General features: G+C 46.3%; 1 protein-coding gene across 2 annotated transcripts in view; it reads left to right on the top strand.

Moving 5' to 3' along the window:
* Window positions 1-4449: 4449 nt before the first annotated feature.
* DDAH1 (dimethylarginine dimethylaminohydrolase 1) overlaps window positions 4450-26761 on the top strand; it is a 70730-nt gene continuing 48418 nt past the window's right edge. Inside the window, exon 1 of one of the 2 annotated variants that reach the window (XM_032191970.1) lies at window positions 4450-4469. Coding sequence is in view for 1 of the 2 variants with exons in the window: in XM_032191969.1 (XP_032047860.1) it covers window positions 25103-25408 (306 nt within the window). In the remaining variant the exon portion in view is untranslated. Of the gene's footprint in view, window positions 4470-25102; window positions 25409-26761 lie in introns of those variants that run through there. The other variant, XM_032191969.1, reaches the window with a different exon arrangement.

Here is a 26761-nt window from a genome sequence, read left to right as displayed (position 1 = left end):
AATGCCAGCTCAGTCCTGCCGCGTTCCCTCCCCACCTCCTTCCTCCCTCCCGTCAATGGGCTCCTTCTTGCACCAGAGGGGAAGGCAGCACTTCTATATGAAGTCCAGTCTGTTAAAAATAAAACGATTAGGGAGAGCTTTACGTCCGCTAAGCCCACCTGTCAGTGCTGGTAGCTTTATTATCATAGTTTCCAACATCTTCCCAGTGTTTTTCTCTCCTCTGTTGCTGTACACAGAGGCAGAGGAAACTTGTCTGTGCAGAGGAAAAAGTGAAGCAGACTTTCTCAAATGTTCATAAACAGCCTGAAAAAGCTTTACACATTGATCTCTCTCCATTTTAGTCATCAGAGGTCTTATTTACAACTGCAGCTTGCTTAAAAAAACAAACCAACCACAAGCACTGTAGACCCTGCACCTTCTGTAAATATTGGTCATCTGTCTACCTGAAGAAAAATCGCCCCCGAAAAATAACTTCTAAATCATATTTTGTTTTCTTTGTTATTAAGTATTTCTTTAAATGTGCATATTGTCCTTTGGAGAAGATGGCACCATTTAAAAATGCCAGAGTAGTGTAATAACTGGACTAGTACACTGTGCACGTTGCCTGGCCTCATTCCATGATGCTCATAAATATTTGAACCCTTTGCTGCATTAATTCAGTATTCCTTCACAGAAAAGCTATTAGCCAAGAAGGGCTTCAGCCATCTGAAACCCCACGTGATAGGTTTGATGCTTCATGTAAGGATTGTAGGTTTGATTTTTACTTATTTTTGGCAAATGGAGACAAGTTGAGGTGAAGAAAGTGGTGCTGCCATGCCGGCACAGTGTTAGGTAACTGCCTCTCCTTGGCAGGGGCTGGCAGTGCTCTCCCCTCAGCCACTGCCAGCCACACTTGATATTTCTTGTTTACTTCCACTGTCTGAAGGCAGAAATTGAAACAATTTCACCGGAGAGGACTGAGGCAGGGTAAGGTGGGAGCCTGGAGCAGGACGCAGGCCTCTGATGGGCACTGCAACGGCACAGCAGGGAGGTTTACACAGCCTCAGTGTGATTTAGAGCAGGCTAAGGCTGCTCTCAGTTATTCAGGCTATTAACAACTCCTAGGAAGTACCATCCCGGCATTTGGGGTTCAGCCAAAGCTGCCTCCTGTCCAATGTGTTACTGGCACATCCCCTGCCCAACCGCAGTGTAGGGGCCCCTGTGGCAGAGCATCAGCCCCAGGCTGGCTGCACCAGCTCGTCCCTGAAACCCCCTGGTGGGGAGGAGGACACGTGTGTCCTCTGGAACAGATTTGTTCCAGTTGGAGGAAACAAAAAAGGTCAGAAGCCACATGGAAACGGAAACATAGCATCTCTTAAAAAAAAAAAAAAAAAGGTACAAGGGTGAGGTGATCACAACATGTTTGTAATCAGCAGTCACACTGAAAAAATCCATAGTTGGAGGCCCAGAGCAGAATTATATGCAAGTGTTTTATTTCATTAGGAAAATCAACATATAATCCATGTGGGAAATTGTAAACTTAGTTTCCACAGAAGTCCTGTTTTTTTTATTTATTTATTAGTTTGTTTGTTTGCCATCATACTTTTATTTAACTAAAACAATGTGTATTTAAGTTAAAATATGACGCAGAAGATTCAGGGTGCCATTTTATAAACAATGGGCTGCAAGTTGTCAAAAAAAATAAAAAGGCAAGTCTGGCACACACTGAATCCATTCCTTTCTGTGGAGGAAGAAAAATAATAATTTTTTTTCCCATACAACTGAACTCTTTCACAATCTGCATTGCTCAAAGCTGGAGTAATTGCCCTGAGCAGCAGGGCCATTGGTTTGAGACCTCGCCCTCCCCTCAGCAGGCTCCTACAGTCTCCTTGCCTTCACACAAACGGCTCCAGGAGCAGTGTCTGCCCAGGAAAGGAGCCCCTTGTGCCAGGCTGGGTCTGTGGCTCTGGCTGTGCAGGCAGTACGTGAGGCACAGGGTCTGTCCTGGCCTGGGTGGGAACATGCGGCTGAGGAGCGAGCATCCCTTGGGACTGCCTCAGAGGGCATCACGGGGTGGCTGGGGATGGCCCCATGGTCATGCGCTGGGCTAGCTTCAATACTGACTGAATCCTGATACAAGGATAACCATTTTTCCCTGCCAAATTATAGTGGGCAGCATCTTAAACACATGGAGTGCTTTTCCATTTGGGTGATGTAGGCTGCTCATGATGCTCTTTTGGCTGAAGGTTGCTTACATGCCTCAGATGCCTAAAATTAGTTGTTTTACAGCATTACCGATTACAGACTCAAGATGGTGATACAAACAGTACGAAGTTTGGCTCTCATCTTTCTGGCTCATGGTGGCTGACAAGTTAATCTTAAAATAGCAATTATCTAACGGGGAAAATCCCGCAGATCTAGGCAAGTGGATTATAAAAATAGCCACTGTTACTCGTAAGATTCCCAAAGTCATTTTTGGACTGTGCTCTTGCTAAGTGTCATGGACATATACCTGTTATCAAAAGAAGGAAGAAAAGGCTGGCAAGAATTTCCCTTTAATCTGCCTGGCATCAGTAAATATCTGCAGGTCAGCAAAAGATGTATTTTTAGTTGTAACCACATGAAGCAAGAAAGCCTACACTTGCCCTGTATTTTTCCATGAAAGAGGTGAAGTAATTCAGGGTTTGTGAATAGATCACTGTTCATGGACCTTCTTTTTTGACCCCAATTCCCTTTATATAACAGTCTTCTGTTCTTCCTGTGGATATGTTTTTTTGCCGGAAAGTTATTTTTGGAGTGATGGTTTATAATTGATGTTAAAACATGCAATAAGGCTTTTATACATATTCTGTATGCTCACACTTGCTTTATGTAATTGCCACCAAAATTCATCCCATTTGCTTTCAATTTGCTTTCCATGTTTATATCTACTTTTGTTTCCTTCCTATTACAAAGTTTTTTTATTAAGCCACATGATTGGAAAGCAAGGATTCACTGTCCCATTCAGATTCTAGCACTGCAATAATATCTATTATGTTAGTGCAAAAGAATTGATGTCTTAATAAGTGAATTGTCGTATTACATCATCTACATTGGCTTGCTCTTTTTTTTTTTTGGGGGGGGGGAATGCTAGTGAGCTATTTTAGAATATTTATATGTACTCAGAAAGACAACATAATGAATGTATATTTAGGACTTACGCCGTTTCCCATTAAACCCAAGAGAGGAGGGGTAGAGCAGGGAAAGAGAATTTTTTTCTGCTCAGTTTGTGGTGACCTAAATCTGGCCTTCCTACAAATAAAGATCAGCAATCCCAATCTTAAAATACCTATGTACTGTACAGCTGAAACTTGACCAGATAGTGACTTCATAGTATGATGCCACATTGTTATTACGTAAGAGTGCTCTGACTATCTGAGTTCCAAGACACTTTCAAAATCTAGGAGTGAAAATACTTTCTGTTAGAAGGATGGAGACACTGAAAACTTTTCTTGGGAGGGTGATGTTGAATAAGGAGTGGGTTTTTTTTTTGCAACCTTTCTCTGCTTCACAAAAAAATCTATTAAGGCCAGTTTTGCTTAGGAAACACATATAAGATGTGTTCTTGCAAAGGTTCTTCTTCTTTACTGTAAACTGTACCCACACAGGGATGGCTGCCAGTGTTATCACATGTTCCTGAAATCTTTCTTAGGCATACAGTCAGGTTTGCCTTATGTTTTGGGGGTGTTGAGCGTGTAGGTTTTCTAAACCCAATATAGGCCCGATCCTGGAAATGAAATGCATGGAAGGCTCTGTCTTACTCCTAGTCAGAGGATTGCCTCATTTGAATAAAATTAGGTTCAGTAACCCACATTTGAAAAAGCCCTCAAAGTTTATGGCGTGGGTGACTCAGCCTGGGGGTAGATTGTGCTGGGGCTCGTGTTGGTTTTCTTTAAGGAGTATTTTTATCCTCATTTTGTTTCACAATTCATGAGCTTTTTTGTGAATGAGATAATCTGTTATTTTCAAAACTACAACTAGGTATTTTTTAGACGGCTGATTTTATGCCATTTTTGGTACCAATTATGTCTTTCCTGTAACCCATTCCAAGGTCTGAACAGATACTCTTGAACATGTGGTAAAGTAATTTTGTCTCTGAAGTGTATATAGATCATTGCAGACTGCATCCCAGAGCAGGTGTCCATGGATGGGGATGACCATTTTCCATCTGTTTGTTTTATTCTCTGGCTTATTTGTCACTTTTAAGTGATTACTTCAGTGACAGAACTCCCAAAGTATGCATTACTGAATTTCTATTTCAGCCGGAAAGCAAGATGATAGCTCTTTGGCACGCACACAGCTAAGGAAAGAAGAATATGAACAAAGTGAGGCTTTTAGTTCCGGTATCTTTGTGCCTTTTTTTTTTTTTTTTTTTTTTTTTTTTGTAAAATAGCCTTGTAAGGCTTAGTAAGGAGCCTCTACTAAGGCAGGCTCGGCTGTGAAGCCCTGAGGTGAGAGGCGAGGTGGGAAGAGGGACTGGGAGAGGGAGGGCTGGGTCAGCATTTGCCAGTGCCGAGCCCATCAAGGCGTGGGCTGGGGGCTTGAGGATGGCTGGGGGCTGTGTGGGGCTCTCCCCAGCCGGAGGAGCATGGAGCAGGGGAATGGAGGGGTTGCCAAAAACCCAAGGGAGGGCAGTGAGCACTGTCTCAGACACCCCTCAGTTCAGCCCAACATGTGCATTCAGCTGGACTGACCACAGGGAACTGTGTTACTGAGCGCTGCTTCAGTCTTGGCTGCAGGTCCTGGGTCAGCTAATAGCATAAGCTTTGTAATGTATAAAACCTATATTTATTCCCCTGCTTGGTTCTGTTTAACTATAAATACTCCACAATGTTACATAAATCCCATCAGAAGCTGAAGTGCTGCTATAAAAACGCGGTGTTATCAGGGCACACCCCGATCTCTTGTCCCTAAAGGCATCTGGTGCTCCTGGGGCGTCGGTAAGAAAGAAGCAAGTGACCAAAACAAGCGTGTATCAGGTTTAAGGAGCGAGCTCTGGATGAAGCATGACACATCCCTGAAATTACCGGGCTGCGGGTTAAGGCAAGCCCAGGCAGGCCACCGGGCTGGCCGCTCAGTGCTGCATTTCCAGCATGTGTGTTAGAGCTGGGAGATCAAACGGCCAGGGACTGGAAAGGAGCCACTCTTATTTTTAGGGCCCTGACTCAGCGTGGCCTGGCACGGTGATGGCAGGAGGTGCCGCTCCGGGCCGTGGCCACAGCTGGTTTTGCACCAGGAGCAGAGCAGCCGAGAGGGGCACCAACTCGCCCTCTGTCCCGGCGCATCTCTTGCACCCGGGGTGGCGGTGCCGCTGTCACAGAGCGGTGGGGCTGCCGGTTTCTGCCCGTGACTGCATGCTCTACATCTGCTTACGGAGGTGTGATTTTTATAAATCTTAGAATTTGGAAATTGCAGTATAAAGGTCAGCCCCTGTTCAGCCACCTTCTGTGTGAGCCCCTCCAGTGCCCCGATGCAGCCCCAGAGCCAATGGTGATCCCCTGAGGTGGGAAGGAAGGAGACAGACCAGGACCTGGGCCTGGTGGCACGCATCCAGAGCAGCCGCATCTTCTACTGGCAGAGCAGGGAAACGAAGAAGCTGTGTTCCTGGCACACTGCATGCTCTGAACGGATGGCACTGAGAGAAAATTCACCCAGAAAGGTGTTTGCACAAAACACCTCCGAGCCTTTCAGGCATTTTTTGAGGTGGGGACAGGAAGGCATTGGGGGAAAAACTGTGGGTTGGAAATGTATTTCCAACTATTTTTAAAGTAAACAAATTCCTTTTGAAGTTGTGAGCTTGTTGCATAAATTGTGCATTTGACAGAGTAAGTAGTGGGATGTTATGGTAATTACTAATGTCCCTTGAATATTTGGTTAACCACTGTATGTAATCCCACATGCAGTAGCCTTTCCAGGGAGAATTTAGATTTACCCTTTGGGCAGGATTAACTGTTAGTCTCTTGTTTCAGCATCTTTTCAATTATTTGATTCCAGCACAAGGAGTTTTCCATTTCGGGAGAAAAAAGAAGAAGAAAAAGGTGTCCTTTGGACATCTGACTTTTTAAAAAGAAAAGAAAAAAGTTCCATTCTGTGCCTAGGCACGATGAGCTGTGAGGTGACTGCTTGGGCCCTGGGGAGGAGCAGTGGGAAGTCTGTCCGAAGGCTGGAGACCCCAGCTCTGTTGCAGAAATTGATTTTATTTCTCTCCCCCCTGGATCCAGTGAAACATACAGAAAATGCATTAGTGTAAGGCTGAACTCAGTGCTTCAGGTCAGATTCTTGCAGAGATATTAACATTTGAGAAGGTATACATCCCTAATCCTCTTCTCTGACCGGTATCCGAAACACCCATACTGCCCCACCCTGTCCCCAGATTTTTTTCTTCAGCCTGTTATTTTATCCTCACTTTCCTTGTAAGCTCTTCCTGGTAAAGTCTCCCTTGATTTACACCCTGGAGAGTGCACACACGTGGCCACATAACATCACGACAGGAAGGTGACCCACAACCTCTCAGCTCAGTTTTCTCTGCAGGGAATGACACATCCTTGGGCTATCGCTTTGCAAGTTAGAAGAATTGCCAAGCGGTACAGGATCTCTGCTCCATCTTGTCACTTACCTTCATTCATCAGATACTTCTGAGAAGGGTGAATCCTTCCAACCCAAACAGTGTCTAGACAGATGGACACTGCTGGGCCGAGGAAGACTTCCTTCCCTAGGCAGGAAATTCTTCAAGCGTGTGTTTAAAGCCTTGTTGTCTTCTGTGGGATTTCAGCATGAGCTTGGAGATAGAAGCATATGCAACTAGTTGATCTCTTAAATCAGAGGGTTTTGTATATGTATAAAGTACAAAAGTACACCTGTGCTTTCTGAGGAATTTCTAGTCTGGGCCAGATTGGCTGGATAGGGTCTACAAGTGGTATCAGCACCTCTCTGCCTAGCTGCACAGCATGCTTTCATAAATTTTATTTGTATCCAGTTGTTATCCATTTTCAGCTCATTTTTGTCTGGTTGGGATGTTCGTCTAGTTCGTCATTACTGTGACAGAGCATGTCTTACAGTTCCTCTAGCCAGAGCTCCACGGTGGTGTGGTTTGTGTGGGCTTGGAGCACTCTTTGAATCCTGCCTCGCTCACTTTCCTACTGCTGATGCTTCTCCTTTCCTGATTTCCATCGCCGTGGTAGTTTCTCATACACGCGCTCAGGCATCACTGGCTCTGCTCTGATATCAGAGTAGAAAGCAGACTCCTTAACTGCTATCTTCAATACCTTCTGTTTTAAAGACAGTAACTGCAAATAAAATCACAGAATCACAGAATTGTCTAGGTTGGAAGAGACCTCAAGATCATCGAGTCCAACCTCTGACCTAACACTAACTAGTCCTCCACTAAACCATTTCGCTAAGTTCAACATCTAAATGTCTTTTAAAGACCTCCAGGGATGGTGACTCCACCACTTCCCTGGGCAGCCCATTCCAATGCCTCACAACCCTCTCAGTAAAGAAGTTTTTCCTAATATCCAACCTAAAACACCCCTGGCGCAACTTTAGCCCGTTCCCTCTCGTCCTGTCACCAGGCACGTGGGAGAATAGACCAACCCCCACCTCTCTACAGCCTCCTTTAATGTACTTATACAGAGCGATAAGGTCGCCCCTGAGCCTCCTTTTCTCCAGGCTGAACAAGCCCAGCTCCCTCAGCCGCTCCTCGTAGGACTTGTTCTCCAGACCCCTCACCAGCTTCGTCGCCCTTCTCTGGACTCGCTCAAGTACCTCGACGTCCTTCTTGTAGCGAGGGGCCCAAAACTGAACACAGTACTTGAGGTACGGCCTCACCAGAGCCGAGTACAGGGGGATGATCACTTCCCTAGACCTGCTGGCCACACTGCTTCTTATGCAAGCCAGGATGCTGTTGGCCTTCTTGACCACCTGAGCACACTGCTGGCTATCAGCTGACTATCCACCATCACTCCCAGGTCCTTCTCTGCCTGGCAGCTCTCCAACCACTCATCTCCCAGCCTGTAGCTCTGCTTGGGGTTATTGCGCCCCAGGTGCAGGACCCGGCACTTGGCCTTGTTGAACTTCATACAGTTGACCTCAGCCCATTGGTGCAGCCTATCCAGATCCTCCTGCAGAGCCTTCCTACCCTCAAGCAGATCAACACATGCACCTAACTTGGTGTCTCTGTGAGCTTCCTGAGGGTGCATTTGATCCCCTCATCCAGATCATCGATGAAGATATTAAAGAGGACCGGCCCCAGTACCGAGCCCTGGGGAATGCCACTAGTGACCGGCCTCCAGCTGGATTTGACTCCATTCACCACGACTCTTTGGGCCCAGCTATCCAGCCAGTTTTTAACCCAACGAAGCGTATGCCAGCCTGGACTATTAGAAGAGGGTAATAGTTAGAGGGGTGAACCAGGTTGGGAAGCTTTCTGGCAATGTCCCTGACCCTGGCCCCAGGGAGGCAGCAGACTTCCCTACGGGTAGGGTCAGGCCAACAAATAGGTCCCTCTGTTCCCCTGAGAAGGGAGTCACCCACAACAATCACCCTTCTTTCTGTCCTGGTGGAGACAGTCCTGAGGTATGGAGTCGACGTCCTCGCCCTAGGCATCCTTCTGGGTAGACTTTCTACCTGTTCCTCAGCTACTGGTCTCTCAAGCTGCAGGGCCTCAAACCTGTTGCGTAAGGGCACCTGGGAAGGTGGGGCTGGTGGGGGGTGGCATCACCTGCGGTGTCAAGCAGGGACCTGTTTCCATTCCTCCTCAACTCCTAGGTCCTCTGCCTCTGCCTGACAGCAACAGGGCAGGGGGTCCACCCCTATTTGGGGTGTTTCACCCCAGTACCTGTCCTTCAGGCCTTGCAGAGAGTCGCTCCACAAGTCTATCTCCTGTTCACACTCCCTGATATCCCTCAACCTCTGGACCTCCTCCTTGAGTTCTGCCACGAGGCGGACCAGGTCATCCACCTGCTCACACCTCACGCACACAGTCTCTTTGCCCCCCGCAGGTGGTAGCAATAAGCTCAGGCACTCCCTGCACCCGGAGACCTGAACTGCCGCAGTTTTGAGCGGGCAGTCGGTCTGGGTGTGTACAGACTTCCTGGATTGCACACTGTGCCTGGTGTACACCATTGCAGCTGAGCTAGCAGCAGACCGCCGTTAGAGGAGGTGTTCGTATGGGCAGGGGGGAGCGCTCTGCCCTGCCTGCTCGCCCTGCCTGTGCGAACTGCCGTGCCACGCCCTTCTAATGCGCCACGCCCTAACTGCCGCGCCACGCCCTAAAATAACATGTCACAGCCAACAAGAATTTTTTTACCCACAGCAATCCTTATAAGCAAGTTAAAGTAAGATCTTAGCTCATTGGAGTACGATTTGAAGCTTAGGAAAATGTCAGACGTTAAGCCTTTGTGCTCTTCTGTATAAAATAAGTCTGTGTCTGGTTTCCAAAAATGACATTAAATACAAATTAAATACATATTTCACTAGAAATGGGCCTTTTTATAACTCACAGAAGTTACAAGAACAAACTTTGGCCAGCTCTCAAATGTAGAAACCATAACAATAGCTGCGATGCATTTTTGGATGTAGGAATGGGACAGCTACATGGCATGAGTCATTTTATTATTTAGATCTATGCAATACAAATCCAGTAGCATAAATATTTTGCAGTATGTATAATTTCTTGATTCATCTTCCATCTTTAGCTCTCATGAAGTCTACTAGCTTTGGCCTTTTAAGTTATTTACTACTAATCACACCGTAGAATAAACCAGACATAGGAATTTTGTAGTTCTCAATCCACATCAGTAAGCATTTATCAAACACTAGAAACAAACATTGCAAATTCCATTCATTTTCATACTGTTTGGCAATAGAAATGGCCTTCCCCGTGGTAAATTGGCACTGCCCATGGATTTGCTGGGTGCTCTAAGGGAAATTCTCTTATTGATGACAGCCCAAGTTTCCTGGTCAGGGATCTTAACAATCCAAACTTAAGCAAGGCCAAGAGCTGACTGTTCCCAGCAGGACTGGGGACAGGGAGGGACAGGGAGTGAGGGACAGCAGCTTCGAGGTGTACACAGGGGTGCAGAATGGGGTTATCGTGCACCAGGTGAGCAGGGCAGCTGTGGGCTGTGGCTTTTTCCTCCTCGCATCCCCGGTATGCAGGTCCGTCCTGCCGGACCTGGCTGCAAGCCCCTGGGAGAAGGGTTAGGTTGTTTCACAGTGTGACATGATGTCCTGAGAAGCTGTTGCAAATAACCGGGTATTACTTTGTTTGCATTGCGAGTGGTCTGGCGAGAGTGAGTTTGAGGAGGGATTTAAAAGAGAAGATGCAGTAAGCTGAGCAGAATTAGCAAAATATTTCCTTTTGGAGAGGTGGCAGAAAATAAAGAGAAGAAAACATTGCTCTGAGAGGGCCTGAAAGGAGTATCAAAGATGTGTATATGAGAGCAGTACCGGAGTCTGAAGGGACGAGGAATGGGTTTTTAAAGTAAGGGCAAGGAGCAGATGTGCAGGTCAAAACATTGATCCTGAAGCCAGAAGGACCTAGGACGGCTCCCACCAGCTTTGGGTTGCTCCAAGAAGCCCAAACTTGACAAAGAAGTGTGAGGAGCTCCAGTTTTGAGGGATCCTTGAGTCAGACGACTTCAAAAGCAACGCTTTAGCAGGCTGTAGGGGTGGCTGAGTGCCAGGAGGGCAGGAGGGACGCTGCACTTGCAGCCCAGTGCAGATGACCAGGTCAGAGCTATCAGGAAAGTTGTAGAGAAAGAAATATCAGAGACTTGATGAATTTGGGGAGGACTGAAGGGGTAAGGAAATGAATGCACCAGAGGTCATGTGATGCTGAAGGCTTGTGTGGAAGGAGGAGCGGTGGCACTGCTGACATGGATAGGGCAGGAGGAAGGGGGTACAGAGGAAGGTGAGGATTGAGTCTGTCCTACTGCGAGCACTGCGCAGAGTCCAGTGCTACCCAGTGCCAGTTCGAGCGCTGCTCTTCATTCACTGCTGCCACCTTGGTGGGGAGCCCCCAGGACACAGAGACCTCTGCAAGGACCAGCATAGCTGTGGATGCTCTGCTGGGTAGGGAGGGAGGAGGACAGTACACAGGGATGTGGGCAGCTCCAGGGGCTGCTGCTGCAGCTGAGAGCATTGGTGAGAGTGACTGAGGGCTGCTGCTTCCCACTGCCTCCAGAGCAAGCTTTCTGCAGTGGTTGTTGGTTTCCGGCCATCAAGTTAAAGCACCAGCTCCAAAACCAGTCATAAATCTTTAAAATATATTACAGCTCTTACAAGGAAGCAACCCTGTGCTGCTCTTTCTAAATAATTCTAACTTATTTCCATAAAAATCATAACTTTACAGTAAAACATTAGGGTTCAGGCACACTTGTAAAGGAATTGGTCTCACCTAAACTGGTGTGCACAAAACCCATCTGCGAAGGAGCTACACCTTTTGCAACAGACATCCATTTTGTTTAATATGAGACAGGCACATCCGTATGCCAGCACCAGGCTTATAGGCTCCTGGTCAGACAGTATGTTGAGCACCCAGATACTCAAAAGTTAGGAAGACTCAAAAGAAAATAATGCAATGATTTCTAAGCAGTTCTTGATTCCGGGTTGGGTGAAGTAAGCTCTTTTACATTTAAATGCCATAAGCTGCTGGAGGAGTTTGAACTTCCCATTATGTTTGGAAGAGAGCTTTTGCTTTTTTCTGTACTTCATGTTACTCTCTTATTTACAGCTGGCTCTTGTCTTTTCTCTGCAAGACCTCTCGTTCATGAGCTGATCCTTTGCGTGAGGTGCACTGGATGATGCTGAGTCTTTCCTAAGCCGACCTGTTTCAAAAGTCCCAGACTGTGCTGTAAGCTCCTGCACCAAGCTGTAGCTGTGAAAAGTACACCAGATGTTCGTAAACCTTTTCAAGAGCTTCTCATCACTTTTTCCTGTTTTGCTACCATTTGTTGTAGAGTAGCATTTTATGGGTGCAGTGTTTATCAAGGTGGTTCATTTGTGATATGTTAATTAAAGTTGCTATTTGTGTTTGCCAGGATGATTTTGTGTAACAGGTTTTTGTTATAAAAAACGCTGACCTTTAAAGTCCGAAGGCCATATTTATGAATGACTCATCTGCCCTCAGAGAGGCTGAAGATTACAGTACACAAACAAAAGATGAAACATACTTCTCCCATGTAACTTTTTGAGAAAGCAGTATTTGCCTATGGCATTCACCAAGGGAGCTTTCCCTTTGTGTGCAGGATGAAAATGGGGCAGGCTACAATAAAAGGCATTGTTGGTCCCAGCATGCAAAGAATGATGATCCAAGAACCAAAATAATAGAAAAGTGTTGGGAGGGAATTTAGTTCACAAACATGTCAGGATAGCTTCAGGCTTATTCAAGTTTTGATTCAAGCTTCTCATTCTTCTTAAATTCTTTCCAGGCCAAAATGAATTAAATAGTTGCTAATCCTCAATCACGCAGTGTTTCACTGGGCTCAGTGGCTGAGGACGGCCTTGCGGGGCAGCGATTTCAGGCTCCGATTCCTCGGTGACAGCAGACCCCAGGGAATGGTGTAGTGTGTACTTTTGTGCCATGATTGGGATCTGTCCCTTCAAACTCCACCGCTAAGTTCTCTGCAGGAGAGGCCTTTGTGCTGTTAGTCCTGGAGAGCATCTGTCATGATGGTCGGCAATATGACAAAGTTTTGCACCCGATGTGTATAATGGGGTATAAGCTATCGCCTCTACAGAGCTTGTTTCCAGACTAGAATATCGCCTGACATCTGCACTTTGGAAGCATTGAAAATATGAGAGGAAAACCAGTCTTGCTGTGCCGTACCTAGACAGATAGTGCCATCCCCAGACTCAACTCAGATACATAAATGTATAAATTGTCTTTTTTTTTTCTCTTGCTATCAGGATGTTGTCCAGTTGAAATGATAACTCTGTTAGCAGTGAAATAACAAGGATAACAGTAAAACCTTTCCACATAAGACTTTTTTCCCCCCTAAACTTCTTTTTAAAAATAATGTCTCCTAAAAAGTTCAGAACATGTCTTTTCCTCCTCTTCGTTATCCCTAGTGAAAACTCATAGGGTCTGATGCCAGGCAGGAATTTGCGGTAACAGCTCTGTGTAATAACTCTGTAATTTATGTCCTACGACCCTATCAAATATCACTACAAACCATGTTCACAGTGCTGCAAATTACACAGCATTCACCAGTGTGGGAGATGGCATGTTGCCTGTTGTGAGAGATGATCCCACACCTAGAAGTGACTGGCAGCTTTTATAAAATAGCCAGGCATCCCTTTTGTGCCTGGCTGGTGAAGGACAGATGGTCTTTTTCTTCTTCAAGGACAATTCCCATCAGGCTTTATTTGCAATAGTTTTTGTGCATATGAATTATTTGTATTAAAGGAGAATGAATATAGTGTTTATTTGCAAACTAATGCATCTAGAATGAAGTGAAGTTATTAACTATTTCTTGTACCAAAAATAGTTCTGGTTGTTTGAGGTTTATTTTTTCTCTGACAATGGAGATAATTTTCATTATCTCTAAGGCACCCCAGTGTTTGTCTGGCAGCAGAAAGCCATTTATACCTGCCTCTAAGGCCTCACTGCCCTTCCAGAGGGTTGCAGCAGACACAGGATAAATGAGAAAAAAAAGGCATAGGATAAGTTAATATCCTTAAATGTTTGTAATGTTTGTAATAGTCAGCCTTCCTCCTCCTGGGAAGTTCGTATGTAGATAGGAACGGCCCAAGGGGAAGGACTGATTCCCTCTTACCCTTTCTTTTCTCTCCTCACCTTTGATGTATCTGGTAGCTTATTTGTTCTTTAGTGAATATAGTTGAACCCTGTTCAGCTAATCTTGTGGATTAATAAAAATGATCTAGCCTCTGTGCAAACACAAGGTGATTTACACAGCACAATGGCTTGAGCATTGTGGTCTTGAGCTGTCAGGCTAAGTGGGGTGGTATTTTATCTTTGACTTTTTAGAGCTTTTAGAGCCCGTGCTCTTGGCTCCACAGGTACTTAATGGGTGTTCCCACTTTAGTTCCTAATAAAGTGATAATCATGATGATAAAAGAAGAGGCCTGAGCTTTTAGTGGCTTTTTTTTTCAGTGTGCTTTGCACAGCTTCACTAATTGCATTAGATTCAGATCTGAATTATTGAAGGCTGTTAAAAAAAAAAAAAAAAAAAAAAGAAAAGAAAACATGTTTTGGTCAAGGCCAATTAGGAGGCGTTCCTGGAAACTGCTTGCACCACTCAAGTTCAGCTGTCCATTAGGTACTATTATTTATACGGTACAAAAATGTGCCAGGAAAATTAAAGAGATTATAAAGAATTTTTTGCTGTATAGTTCCTAACAAGAGAAGTAAAATCTGCTCTTTCCTGTTAGAATCCCAACCTGCCTCGGCTCACAAAGGCGGTATGAACAAAGCAATGCCAAAACACATAAAAGACAGGGCTTCGTTTCCAAGAGAACTACGCAGGTCCCTGGATGTTGCAACGACAGAGCTTGCCACTCGCCTTGAGTGCTCTGCGCAGTATGCACAGCTGATGCTGCACTGTCCTGGAAAGCTGCTCACCTGCTCAGAGTGGGCAAAGGAGGCACCTGCAGGTGGTTTGCACGCACAGTCCCGCACGCAGGTGCAGCCTCACTTTTAAGCCATCGTTTTATCTCCACACTGGTCTGTGCTGCTTTTTGCTGGCTGTAAGTGCTGCTCTGGGGGGTGTGCAGTGCAGAGCCCAGGTGGCGAGAGGGACGGCCAGAGACAATCCAAGGTAGTTTGGTGCAATAAAACAAGTGGCTGGTCAACGAGCAGGCAGGAAAGCAATTCTTCTCGGAAATTCAGTAAGAGGTGAAAAACAGTAAAAATGGAGTGGGAGTGGGAAGTGGATGCCTGGGTGGGCCTGGTGAAAATCCCGTGTGATGGCTGCCTGGCCTCTGCAGGGGGGCTGGAGGCAATCGTGAAGCATCCACTGGCCTCTGAGTGGACTGCTCACTGGTGGAGCCAGGTGCAAGCGAGGATGTATTTAGATAGATAGATAGATATTAAAGAAAAAAAATCAGTGCTAGCAACAGCAGTAGGTATGACTGTAACGGGCTTAATGAATGTGGCCCAAGGGATGTGTCAGGTAGAAGGAGATACGTGAAATTTCTTGTGTGTGTAATTAGGGCACTTGGCAGCTGGGTGAGCTTTAATTGCCATCCAACACTCCCGATCTTGCCAAAGAATGAAGAGAGCTATTGATTTCCATCTGGGCACACAATTTACTTCTTAGTGCTCACCAGCCGGATGTGTATCTTCAGTCTCTGTCACTGCTGTGTGCAAGCTAAAGCTGCTTTCATCTGCAGGTTTCAGGTGGGGGTTCAGCTGAATATGTGGATAGAATTGCAAGGAGTTAACTGTAAAACAGCCTTCCTAACCACACTACCAGTACACAATGTGCTGTCAGCTTTGGAGAATCTCCACGTCTCTAGGTCCTCAGATAAAGCATCTCATTGCTGTAGTGTCCAGTTGCTTCCCAATAATAAAACAGGTACAGAAAGATCCTGCCTCTCTCTAGTCAACAAGAGCAAGGCACTGTTTATTTTATGATGTGTGTTTGTTTATAAATGTGGTGTTACTGAGCAGAGAACTAGACAAAAGAAGTGGATTTTACATTTCACTTTGAAGACAGTAATGCCCATAGTCAACATGAGCCCTTCTGTGGGTGACTTCCAAATTTCACGGGCTGAATGCCACATTTTTGCCCTGTCGTTGACAGTTTCATTGTTCCAGGGGAGCACAGCTGGTGCAGGTCCTGATCTTGAAACAGAGACATGAGAAAACTCGTATGCAGGCACAAAGTGTAGCAATTTAACTTGGAAAAAAAAATAAGGGGAATGTTACAGGAAAAGGTTGAGAAAGGAGCAGGAGGTAGAATTGCTTTTGCAAAGCTATTGAAAATATAGATTTGCTGTGATTTACAGTTCAATATGCAAATGGCATCATTATGCACAGTTTCAGATAACTAATCCAGCATTGTACGTGTAATGGAGATTGGTGTGCCTGTGCTGAGGGAATGTGCGGATGGCTTTCTGAAATTAAAAAAAAATAATAATAAAGGTTCAAATAATTAATTCCCTTCTGTTGAGGAACTGATAATTAGTAAAATGCTACATATTCAGCAGATACCCCTTACGCATATAAGGAATTCTGTTATATAGTGCCGCAGGCAATTTTGCTCTATACAGTAAAAATAAGCACGGTCAATAGTAAAAATTGTTAGATGTACCCAATTCTAGCAAAATGACTTGTACACCAAAAGGGAAGAAACAAATGCATAGATTTTCCTTTTGCCCATGTGTTCATCTGAAGTGACTTTACTGGAACAACTCTTCCCTGACAGCAATGATAAGGCAGAATCAGCCTCCAGATAGCTAAATACCAAGGAAGTGTGCCAAGGTTAAGTGATGGTTTAGAACTTACGATGAAAGCGGTACTCGACTTATACCTAAAAAGTAATCGTCTAAAAGTAATATTGTGTAATAAGGATTTTATGTTTTAATCTTTTTCTGACTTACCAGGAAAGAAATGCCTAACTTGGATTAGTATAGTCATTCACTGGTAATATCTCACTTTTTTTGTGTGTTTGCCTTTGTTTAAGAAAGATTTAATTTGAAGCAGTAGGGAAAAAATAATTCCCAAATTCAAACATTCTTGGAGACAGTGATTTATTTATGTTTGACTTTGATAACTAATCCCATTAAAATAGCCTGTAGTGGAAAGCAAACCATATACATGGACAAGATAGTGGAGATAAAAAAGGCAAGTTTTAGATCCATACTTGCCAACTTTAAAGTAAGAAAACGATGCATTTTCTGTTGGTTAGTTAGATCTTGAATTTCACCTTGTTCTATTGGAGTATTTTTAAATCATGATGTCACTGCTGCTTCACTTTCATGTATATATATCTGCCTTTCTAATCAGGAGATGACAGTATGCACAGCACAAGTCATCTGGTACCTCAGACAGCTGTTAGAATATAACAGATATTGATACATCTCCTTTGTTATTCAGTGTTGGATCATAGCCTCATTTTATACTCAGAGTAGTGCTACTGTTTGTAACAAAATACTTCCCACATGACACTGTCTTGTCATCTTCACTGTTTCTAGTGAGACTTTGAGAAATGACTCATGGTGTGGTGTGTCCTACTTAGGAGAGTTCAGATGTTGCTTTTACTGAAGCGCTTTCCCAGGCCTTTGCCTTTCAGGTCGTGAAAGAAGAGAACCCAGAAGTGTAAATGCTTAAAATAATTGGTTATTTTTAAAGATAGGTCTTTCTCTTGTAAAAAATAACTAAAAGAATACTTTTCCGTCTGCTATGAAAAAGATGTTTTAAATTGCTTTATACAGTTCCACTCCTGCTGTTTAATGCATCTGTGGAAGTGAGCAGATAATTATACTTCAGGTCTATATATCCTGTGAAACTACAACCATAATCATTAAATAATTATATTTTATTTAGATGCATAATAAAATTCCTTCCATTCCTACTTAATGTGGTCATTACCATATGGTATTTCTTCTCTGATCCTGAATGGATGAAGAATATGAGCATTTTGTGGTAGTAGTCTAGATATATTTATAGCAGTAAGGAGTAGAACTGGCAAAATACACCAAGTATACTTTTCTATTGCTGCTTTCAGAGAAATCAATATGAGAGCTATCTGCTTTCAGTGCTGCCTTTGTCTTTGCAGTTATGTTGTGAAAGGCATAACTGGTCCTCTCCACTTCATTTCACAAACCTTTCAAACAGAACAGAATTTATGTGGTCAGCAAAGCCATTGGCAAGCAGACTCAGTATGTGAACTGATCTCTTCTAGTTGTTTATTAAGACAACATTTATTCCTTTCAAATAACATGGCTGGCAATGTTTGTATGTCTGCCTAAAATTTTAATGGTTGAATTTCTGTAAAATATTGAATTGCTATCAAGTGTAAAAGGATAGAGATTCTGAAATGTCAAGAGATCAGGCCAAAATGTGAGCATCAGTACAGAATATTTGCAGCATGTTAATTTACATGTCATCAGAAGTCCTCAGGACTTGGGGAAGAAAAAGAGTTGTAATCATCAGTTTCAAGACATCATTAAGAAAACGTGAATGAGATCTTTTACAGGCGTACCTGCTTGTTCTTTGGAATATGCTGAAGTGCAAATCTTCAGTCTGGGTTGCACTGATCTGTGGGATAATTTGGACGGACCCTACAAACCCATCTTCATGAAGGTCAATAACAACACAGCTACTCAGCAGTGCTCTGGTGGTAGACCGTGCGTACAAACTGCTCGCAGGACAGGCAAGCAGGAAACATTTACTCAAGCGATGCGCATAAGGAGAAATGATCGTAGCAGTGAGTACAGTGAGATGGTTTCTGGTCTGGTTACTGCCTTTTGGAAAGAAGGTCTGGAAGTTCGGTAGGTGCTTCAGCTCAGCATTTCCTCAGAACCAGACATTAGGTGGTGTCAAGGATGCCTCAACTCCTGCTCATCTGTCAATTAATTGGCTTGAAGCCCGTGTTCCCAGCGCTGTGTCCAGACCCGGATGTGTGCAGTGGCACTGCTTGTCAGGGAACTTGTGTGCACTGGCAGTTATGTCCTTTTCTGAACTGCATCTTAACTGTTCTGTCTCTCCATTTTCAGCTGGCATATTAGAGGTATTCAGAAACCTCTAAATTAAGTGATAAAGAACAGCACAAATCAAAATGGAACAAACTGATTATCTTGTATCTCATCAGATCTTCCAACCAGTGTCACTCCCCTGTTTACTACCTGCTTCCCATGGAGGCACTACAGATTGTGCTGGTTTGAAGGGGCAAACAGATATTGAATATTTCTCTTTGAAGAAGAAAAGATTCTTTTATGTCTATTCTATGACAGATTACACCAATGCTTATTGCCACAAGCCTGGATACATTAATACTGAAGCTAATCTGTGCATCTTTTCATGTTTTGTAGCTTAACTCTGACACTTAAGACAGTATATTAACAAATTCTTTTTAAAAAGCATATTGGAAATCTTCTACCTTCTCAGTTTAATTTGTGATGCATTAACCTGTTTGTCTCTAACACTAATCTTAGTGCCAAAGGAGCTGGCAAAAGACCTGCTTGTCCTTTGCAGGCATGCCAGAGAAACCACAAAGTTGTTGACTTATGTGAATACATTTATATATATGGATGTATATATAGGTGTGTCTGTTTACATATATACATATTTTCTTTTTTGAGGATACAAAAGCTAATTCCACTTTACCACGTTCATGTGAATGTACAGTTTTGTAGTTACATTTGCAGGTTATTGACCAAATCAACACCAAAAATGTACCAAGCATTTACAAACCAAGGTAAAAGATGCCAACATGACAAGAAAGGCTGGGAATTCATTCTCAGGCAGCTGGCCACTAGAAGGAATAAGAAATACAAACTAAGAAAAGCAAGAAATGCTACAGCCAAATGTCATTGCATCTTACTGCTGAGCTTGCGAGGGCTTTTCAGGCAATGAAATGGAAGGACAGCTTGCCACACCTGCAGGGTGCTGCCAACTGGTCAGCTGTCTCCATAGAAAAGGCAAATGGAGACTTAGGGTAAACATTAAAAAGCAACTCAAGTCACTTTGTAAAGGGCTTGGGTCCTTTAGAAAATATTAACCTGGATCAATCAGCATTTCTAGGCTCTTGGTTTTTTAGGGATTAGAGATGTATTTTTGCTGGAGGACTGACGGAAAGAAAACACAGCATGTGCATCACCCCTGTCATATAGTTGCTTCCCTATTTCAGCAGCTGTGACTTACCAAAGAGTTCATCCCACACTTACCTCTGGCAGCCTTTTTGCGCTGCCCTTCCCTGCCCATGGGGGCACCTGCAGTGCTGTCTGGGCAGCCACCCCACAGCAGGCATTTTGGGATCTGTGAGACCCATTGAAAATTAGCTGCGTAAGGGCGAATGGCATGAGCCATCCCTCTTTCTACTACTGGAGCTGATATTCCTTTGCTAAGCTGATAAAATAGCATACTTTATTAAAAATGCCATCTGATACCAGGAAAAAGTCTTATTGTCTAGTTTTCCCAGGGTAGCCACAATGAGAACAAATTGCAAAGCACTTGTCCTAGCCCTGTCTCCTCTTTCTTTCCTGGCTGGCGTAGTATTTCTGGCATATTGCTGGGAAGTATATCCATCAGGGAAACAAATGGTGTCTTTCTATTCCTTTCTGTAAGAGAGATGTCAAATATTGTAATTCTGCATAAATCCCCACAGATTACTAGTCTTGCTTTTTAGTCCTGGTCATCTGAAACTGTGGTACCTAACCCAGCCTTTTTTATTATTCTTATTAATTGAGCAAGAGACTTTCCTCCTACAGAGGAAGAATGGCAGAAGTGCATGTAGATGGTGCAGGTGAGGAAACATGAGCATGGCACATGAACAGAATTGAGCAGCTCCCTCCCGAATGATCTGTTTGCTCAGCTGAGTAGCTGATCCTGGTGGTACCAGTGCAACCTATTGTAACGAAACCCGTGGGAAGGCTGTAAATGCTAAGAATGCCCTGAGCCTCCGAGTTTTGTCCAGGCTCTTTGGTGCCATGTGTCCTGGCAACAATGCTGCCAAAGCTGACTTTTAAAGAATCACACTTTGACAGCATTGTCCCCCAACAACTGCTTAGCTGTCAGCTCAGGGAAATTCCTCCTTCTCCAGAGTATGCAAAATGCCAGCTGAGAACAGGCGCGCTTCATTAGCCCATACCAGACAAAATAAATATTGTGTTTGTCCTGAACCAGCTATATATAGAATTAATCTGACCGTAGTAGGGCTGTGAGATCGCTCGGGTTCAGCTCAGGCGAGGGAAAATGCTGCTCCTGCACACTGGCAGATGCACTGCTGCTTTACACCACCCAGAGACATTGGTACCTCTTCCAAGAGCAGCCTGTTACACTGAGAGCTAAGTCTGTTCAGCATTTGGAACACATGAACGGCTCTGGAGGTTGTCCATGTGCTGGGGCAAAGTTAAGGGAGGTGACATGTTGCCTCAGGCGCCCGGCCACTTAGTACAAAGACTGTTCAGTGGACTCATGGTGTTGTTTTGCACTATAGTACTAGAGCCGAAGTTGAAAGTTAGTCATCTAGGTGAAAAGCCCTTTCCATGACTTTTCATGTATCCAGAGGATGATTAAAATACCATTTTCTCTTTTATGGCTGTAAGACCCAATCCTGTACCTTTGCTAAGAGAATGAAAGACCCTTGGGTCATAACGGGAGCTTTTCCTGCAAAGTGTCTGCCTCTGTTCATAATGGCATTTGGCTGGGCAGTAGATGCACGGGTCCTGTACTGAGGTGAGGAATCCCTTAAACATGTACTCCTTTTAAAAAGTGAAGCTCGGCGTCTCTCCATCTCTCTGGTACAGCTTCAACCACCACAGTGGGAAGTGCTGGTGACTGAGGGGCTCAGTGGCCTTCTAGTCCTGGGTCTTCATTGTCTTGAGTTTGAGGTGGCATTCAGTTACAGTGTGAGAGATGGTCATTAAGGCTGTAGACCCAGAGGTGTCTTTGCAGCCTTCTGGCACATCCGAGCAATCAGCCCAAATCCAAATTCTTTGTTGTCATTGTCCCACAAACTGTTCAACAGCAGTGAAAAAAAGTATCAGTCATTTCCAGTGTAAAAGTGATAAGAGAAGCCCTGGACTGGAAAAGACCTCCTCTCATCCATCCTTCTTCCCCAGCTCAAGCTTTCTGCTCCTGACAGATATATTTTTAACTTCTTAAGAACAGCTGGTATGGCAGCTGCACAGTGTTCCCAGGCAATCTTTTCCTCTGCTCCTTATTGTTAGAAAGTTTTCCCTACTTTTTCTTGCAGTAATCTCAGTCCCATGCTTGTCTCCAACCTTGTGGGTAAGGACAAATTATTCCCGTCGTCTTTGCAGCAGCTTTTCACAGAGCTGCAGCCTGTTCTCAAGTTACAGCTGTAAAAAACTCTTATTGATATGCTGCTGATGATTTTGTCAAATGGATGAAATTTTTCTCTGTTTATTGATGACTTTTCTGTCATAACTTTTAAGCCATATCTTCATTCTCGATATCTAGTGCTTTCTCCTGCAAGTGAATGCACTGCTCACATGTGCTTCCTCAAGTGCATTTTGCAAGGCAATTTTCTTTTCACTGTCACTGCCAGCAGATGAGACTGTGTAGTGTCAGTCAAAAAAAAAAAAATCACATTTTTTTCTATATTTTCTGTATAGTGTTTTCTCCTTTCTACATGCAGCTTTCTATGATAGTGCTTGAGTGATCTGCATTATGTCTTATGCTACCAGCACGGTTTTCTCCTTTTGCCTGAATTCCATAAGGTGACACAGCTTTTTTCTTGCTGGGAGGCAGCTTTGTTCTTTAACAGCACTTGCTCCAGCAGGACAAAATTACCAGGAAAATACTGGCTATACAGCAAGGCAGATGAGAAATACTGTGTAGATGACTGTAGCTGACCCACTTTGTATTATTGCCTATGATGAATTTTAACGTAACTCCTGCAGGACTATGTGAATACATTCCATTATGTAACGCTAATTTGTGTGCAAACTGATATTTTGTTAATCTTATTACAAATATGCACAATCTTGCTCTGACTGCATCTGTTCCTAGATTGCTGCTGATGCCTTTCTGTTCAACATAAATAATAGAATGATCGCAATCAGCAAACAGTTTGTCATTTGTATGTACACTGCACCCTTTATAAATTGGTGGAGCCAGACAGGGCTTTGTCTTTCTACTGCCGTAATTATTTCTGTAACCTTGTCTAAATAGGTAATGTTTTATGTTTCCAAAACACGTTGCATTCTTTGCATGCTGCTGCCCGTAAAGAGATTATCTTTCCTGCAGCCCCGTCCCCCACAAGAGGAAGGCACCCAGCGGTGCTGGCTGTGATGCTAGGCCAGCTCCCACGAGCCACCTGGGGACAGCCCGGTCAGTGGCAATGCCTCCGGGGCAAACCGCACTGTCCCATCATTTAATATGCAGCCAAGATGACTGCACGGCATCTCTCATTGAGATCTAAAAATTGTCAGAGCATATAAATTCACAAGGTATTTATGAAAGTCAAAAAATCTGTATTGACTGGAACTCTCCGATTGAATGGCTGTAGAACCAAGTCTTTTCAATACTTTTTCAGGTAGGAACTCTGGCAATTTTTTAAATTGTGGAAAGATAGTAGTGTTTTTTCTTCTGGCTAAAAGTCATGCTAACAAAAATAAATAAATAAATAAATAAATAAATAAAGACTGTCAATGGCCAAATCCTGAATCTGTAAGGTGTAAAAATCAGCCTTAATGATTGTGGGAGGAGCACACATTATATATACTCTGTGAGCTATTGAATCCTGTATACCAGAAATGGTATAGTAGCATTTGTAGTTGTTTTTCAATAATTTAAATTGTCCTAAACGATAGCAGCTCAATTGCCTGACCGTTTGTTTAAGGAGAATGATGTTTGCACATTACTCAGTGAATCACAGTTATTCAAATAACTGTGCCTATGCACGTTAAATAAAGGCAGCTGATAGGGGGTATTTGGAGAACGTGTGAAAAATGTGGATGAAAATCTAGTCAGCTGCCATTTTAGAAACACTCTTTGATATTTCCTTCATGTTACTCATTAATCGTATCCCAAAAAGCTGAAATGTGCTTGTGTCCGCGATAGCACAACCAAGGCAGCTGCTCTGAGCACCAAAAGGGAGCATGGAGCCGTGTGCTGGGGGAGTTCAGTGATCAGAGGGGCAACCGAAACAGCCTCGCCAGGAAAAGAACAGCTGGAAGGGAAATTTATGTTCCTCCTCACTTCCCATCTGCTCTGATGAGGAGAGGCTTTGAGGTACCCGGGAGGGTGTCTCCCTTGATGCAAGGTCTGGCGCGGAGCCGAATTCGCTCCCTGGGAGCCAGAGGTGTGCAGCTGGAAGGACCGGAGAGGGCTGGGCCTCTTCCAGGGTGACCTCCTGTCAGGATGAAGCCTGGGGAAAATCCAACATGGGGAAGGGCTTCTTTTTAGGGGAAATGATGGAAGCTCCTCATTGTTTCAGTCTCCAAGGCAGAATTGGAGCAGAACTCTGGTTTCCCTACCACCCTGCAGAGGTGGAAACTTTGGTACCTTAAAGGAAGGGAAGAAGGTGGACAAGCTGTCCCAACAAGTGGTCCTACAGAAAGGCATGAAGAGTGATTTGGGATTGCCTGGTTTTATTTGCTCTGGATTGTATCTGGAACTGCCTTCCTTCGTGGCAGATTCTCCGTTTGGCTTTACGGATCCATCTCCCAGCCATCCGGCCAGTCCCAGGGAAACAACACAGGGGGAGTGTGCTGACAGCACCCTGCTTGGGCATGACAGAGCAGCAAGTGGCCTCTCCGTGCTGAGCCTGTCTGAACGCGGAGGTGTGGGGAGATGCCGGAGAGATGCTGGGAGATGTTTGGGTACTGGTGGTGGTTGTCAGAGCACTGCACGCCTGGAGGCTGGGTCACAGGATGACCGTGTACCCCAGCAGCTCCCAGAACGGTGAGGAGCAGTCAGTGGGCGCCTTGTGCCTGACGTGAACAAACTGAGGGGCACTCGGGCTGAGATGCCGGCCGTGGTGAGGGGCAGAGCTCGAGGTCCCTCTCCCACACGCCGGGCATCGCCCAGCCGGCCTTGGGGGCTGCCGGCCCGGCACGAACCCCGCAGCGGGCGGGAGGGCTCGGGGCCGCGCGGCGGGGCCGGACCCGACCCCAGCCCCGGCCGTTGCGGGGCCGCCTCACGTCGAGGCGCGGCCTCGCCCCCAGCCCCAGCCGGGCCGGGCGGGTCCCATCCCAGGTAAGCGGCTCCCGGCGGGGGGCGGCCAATGGCGGGGCGCGGCCGCCGCCGCCAGCCAATGGCAGCGCGCTCGGCGGCGGCCCCGTGGCGCCGTGCCCGGTGGGCAGCCAATGGGGCGCGGCCGGGCCGCGGGCGGTGCTTTATCAGCGCCAGGGCCGGCGGCGGCGCGGAGCCGGTCGCGGCGGTGCTGGTGGTCCCGGTGCGCGTCCCCGCGCCGCGGCCGCGCGCAGCATGGCCGGGCTGGGCGGCGGCCCCGGCGCCTTCGGGCGCTGCACGCACGCCGTGGTGCGGGCGCTGCCCGAGTCGCTGTGCCGCCAGGCGCTGCGCAGCGCCGCCGGCCCCGAGGTGGACTTCGCCCGCGCCGAGCGGGAGCACCAGCTGTACGTGGGCGTGCTGCGGGGCAAGCTGGGGCTGAGGGTGCTCGAGCTGCCGGCGGACGAGAGCCTGCCCGACTGCGTCTTCGTGGAGGACGCGGCCGTGGTGTGCGAGGAGACGGCGCTGCTCACCCGCCCGGGCGCGCCCAGCCGCAGGAAGGAGGTAGGGGCCGGCACCGCCTGCGCGACCCCCGGCCCCGGCCCGCAGGTGCTCGGTGCCGCCGGGCTCGGCCCTTCCCTTCCCTGCAGCCGCCGCCCGGGGGTCGCTGCCGCAGCGCGGCTCAGCCCCGGCCCCGCGACAGCCGAGCGCGGCGCTTCGCGGAGCTGCCGCCCGTGGTCTCGGTGTCGGGCGCGGCGGGGTGGGCACGGCAGTGCGGGGGGCGGGCGGGGGCTGCAGCCGGGCTCCGGGTGCTCGCGGGGCGGCTGCCGGGCGCGGTCCGGGCGGGTGGCCGAGTGCTGCCCGGCTGCTGCATCCTTAGGGGCTGAGGGACCTCTGGTACCCAGCCCGGAGCTGCAGGGCTGTCCGGCTGGCCCCTTGCCTTCCCGCAGGTGTGTCCCGGTGCAGCCATCTCTCATCTCGCAGTGGCCGTCTTCCCCGTGGGCAGGATTCGCCCCGTGATCCGTGGGCACCTGCAGCCTGTTGCTGCCCGGGATCAGTGTGTGACCCTGGGCTGGCTGGCAAGTACAGCGGGGAGTGGTCTACGTGGCCTTAGCATGCTTGGTATGGGTATGGTGCCCTCGTTCTAGCAATCAGGCTTGCTTGAGTGTTGTCCTCCAGTGAGTCCTGGATGTCTCACAGCTCTTGCACACATGTACCTCCATGAGCGCGCACACGTGTACGTGCTGCTTCAAGTGCATCCCAGCCCTCTTGGAGCCAACAGCACCAGCGTGAAGCTTCCAGCAGTGGATGTTGCTCAGCTGGAGCCCAGCTGAGCCTTCTGAGGCCCTATCCCATGAGTCACTGGTGTGTGTTGCCATGTGCGCTCCAGCGGCCTGCAGGAGAAATGCCACTGTCACTGGCTGGGCTTCGCAAGTAGACAGGAGTCTGCGTGTGGAGGTGGGGGTCAGCTCTGGGTGGGTGTGCTTAGAAGGAGCCTGGAAAGCAAGGGGTGGTGGTGTATGTTACCCAGCTGGTGGCAATTGGTGGCACTGGCAGGAGGTGGGAGACTCCAGTTGCCACCAGCTGAAAGTGAGAGGTGGTATTTCATTGCCTACTTTGAGGTCTCAGGTTATGCCAATGCACAGTGAGCATGAAGAGATGAGATATGGCAGCAGAACTGAATGTGATAGTGGCTGTAACTGTTTGCTCTGCTATTTGAGGTGCCATAAGGAAACTGAAAAGCATGAAACAAGGAAGCAAAGGATGTGGGATACTTCTTTGTTTAAAAAATCCCAAGTTATGTTTTCTTCTTTATTCCTTCCTCTTTGTTCTCCTCCCTTCAGTGTTGCTAGCTATTCTGGTTCCATGAAGGCAGTGCACAAAGATGCATAACCTGAGGCTGCAGGGCTAATGAGG

This window comes from Aythya fuligula, chromosome 8 (genome assembly GCF_009819795.1).
Source record: "Aythya fuligula isolate bAytFul2 chromosome 8, bAytFul2.pri, whole genome shotgun sequence".
In the NCBI taxonomy this organism is placed as follows: domain Eukaryota; kingdom Metazoa; phylum Chordata; class Aves; order Anseriformes; family Anatidae; genus Aythya; species Aythya fuligula.
Note: the sequence above shows the minus strand (reverse complement) of the source record. Positions and strands in the feature narration are given on the sequence as shown.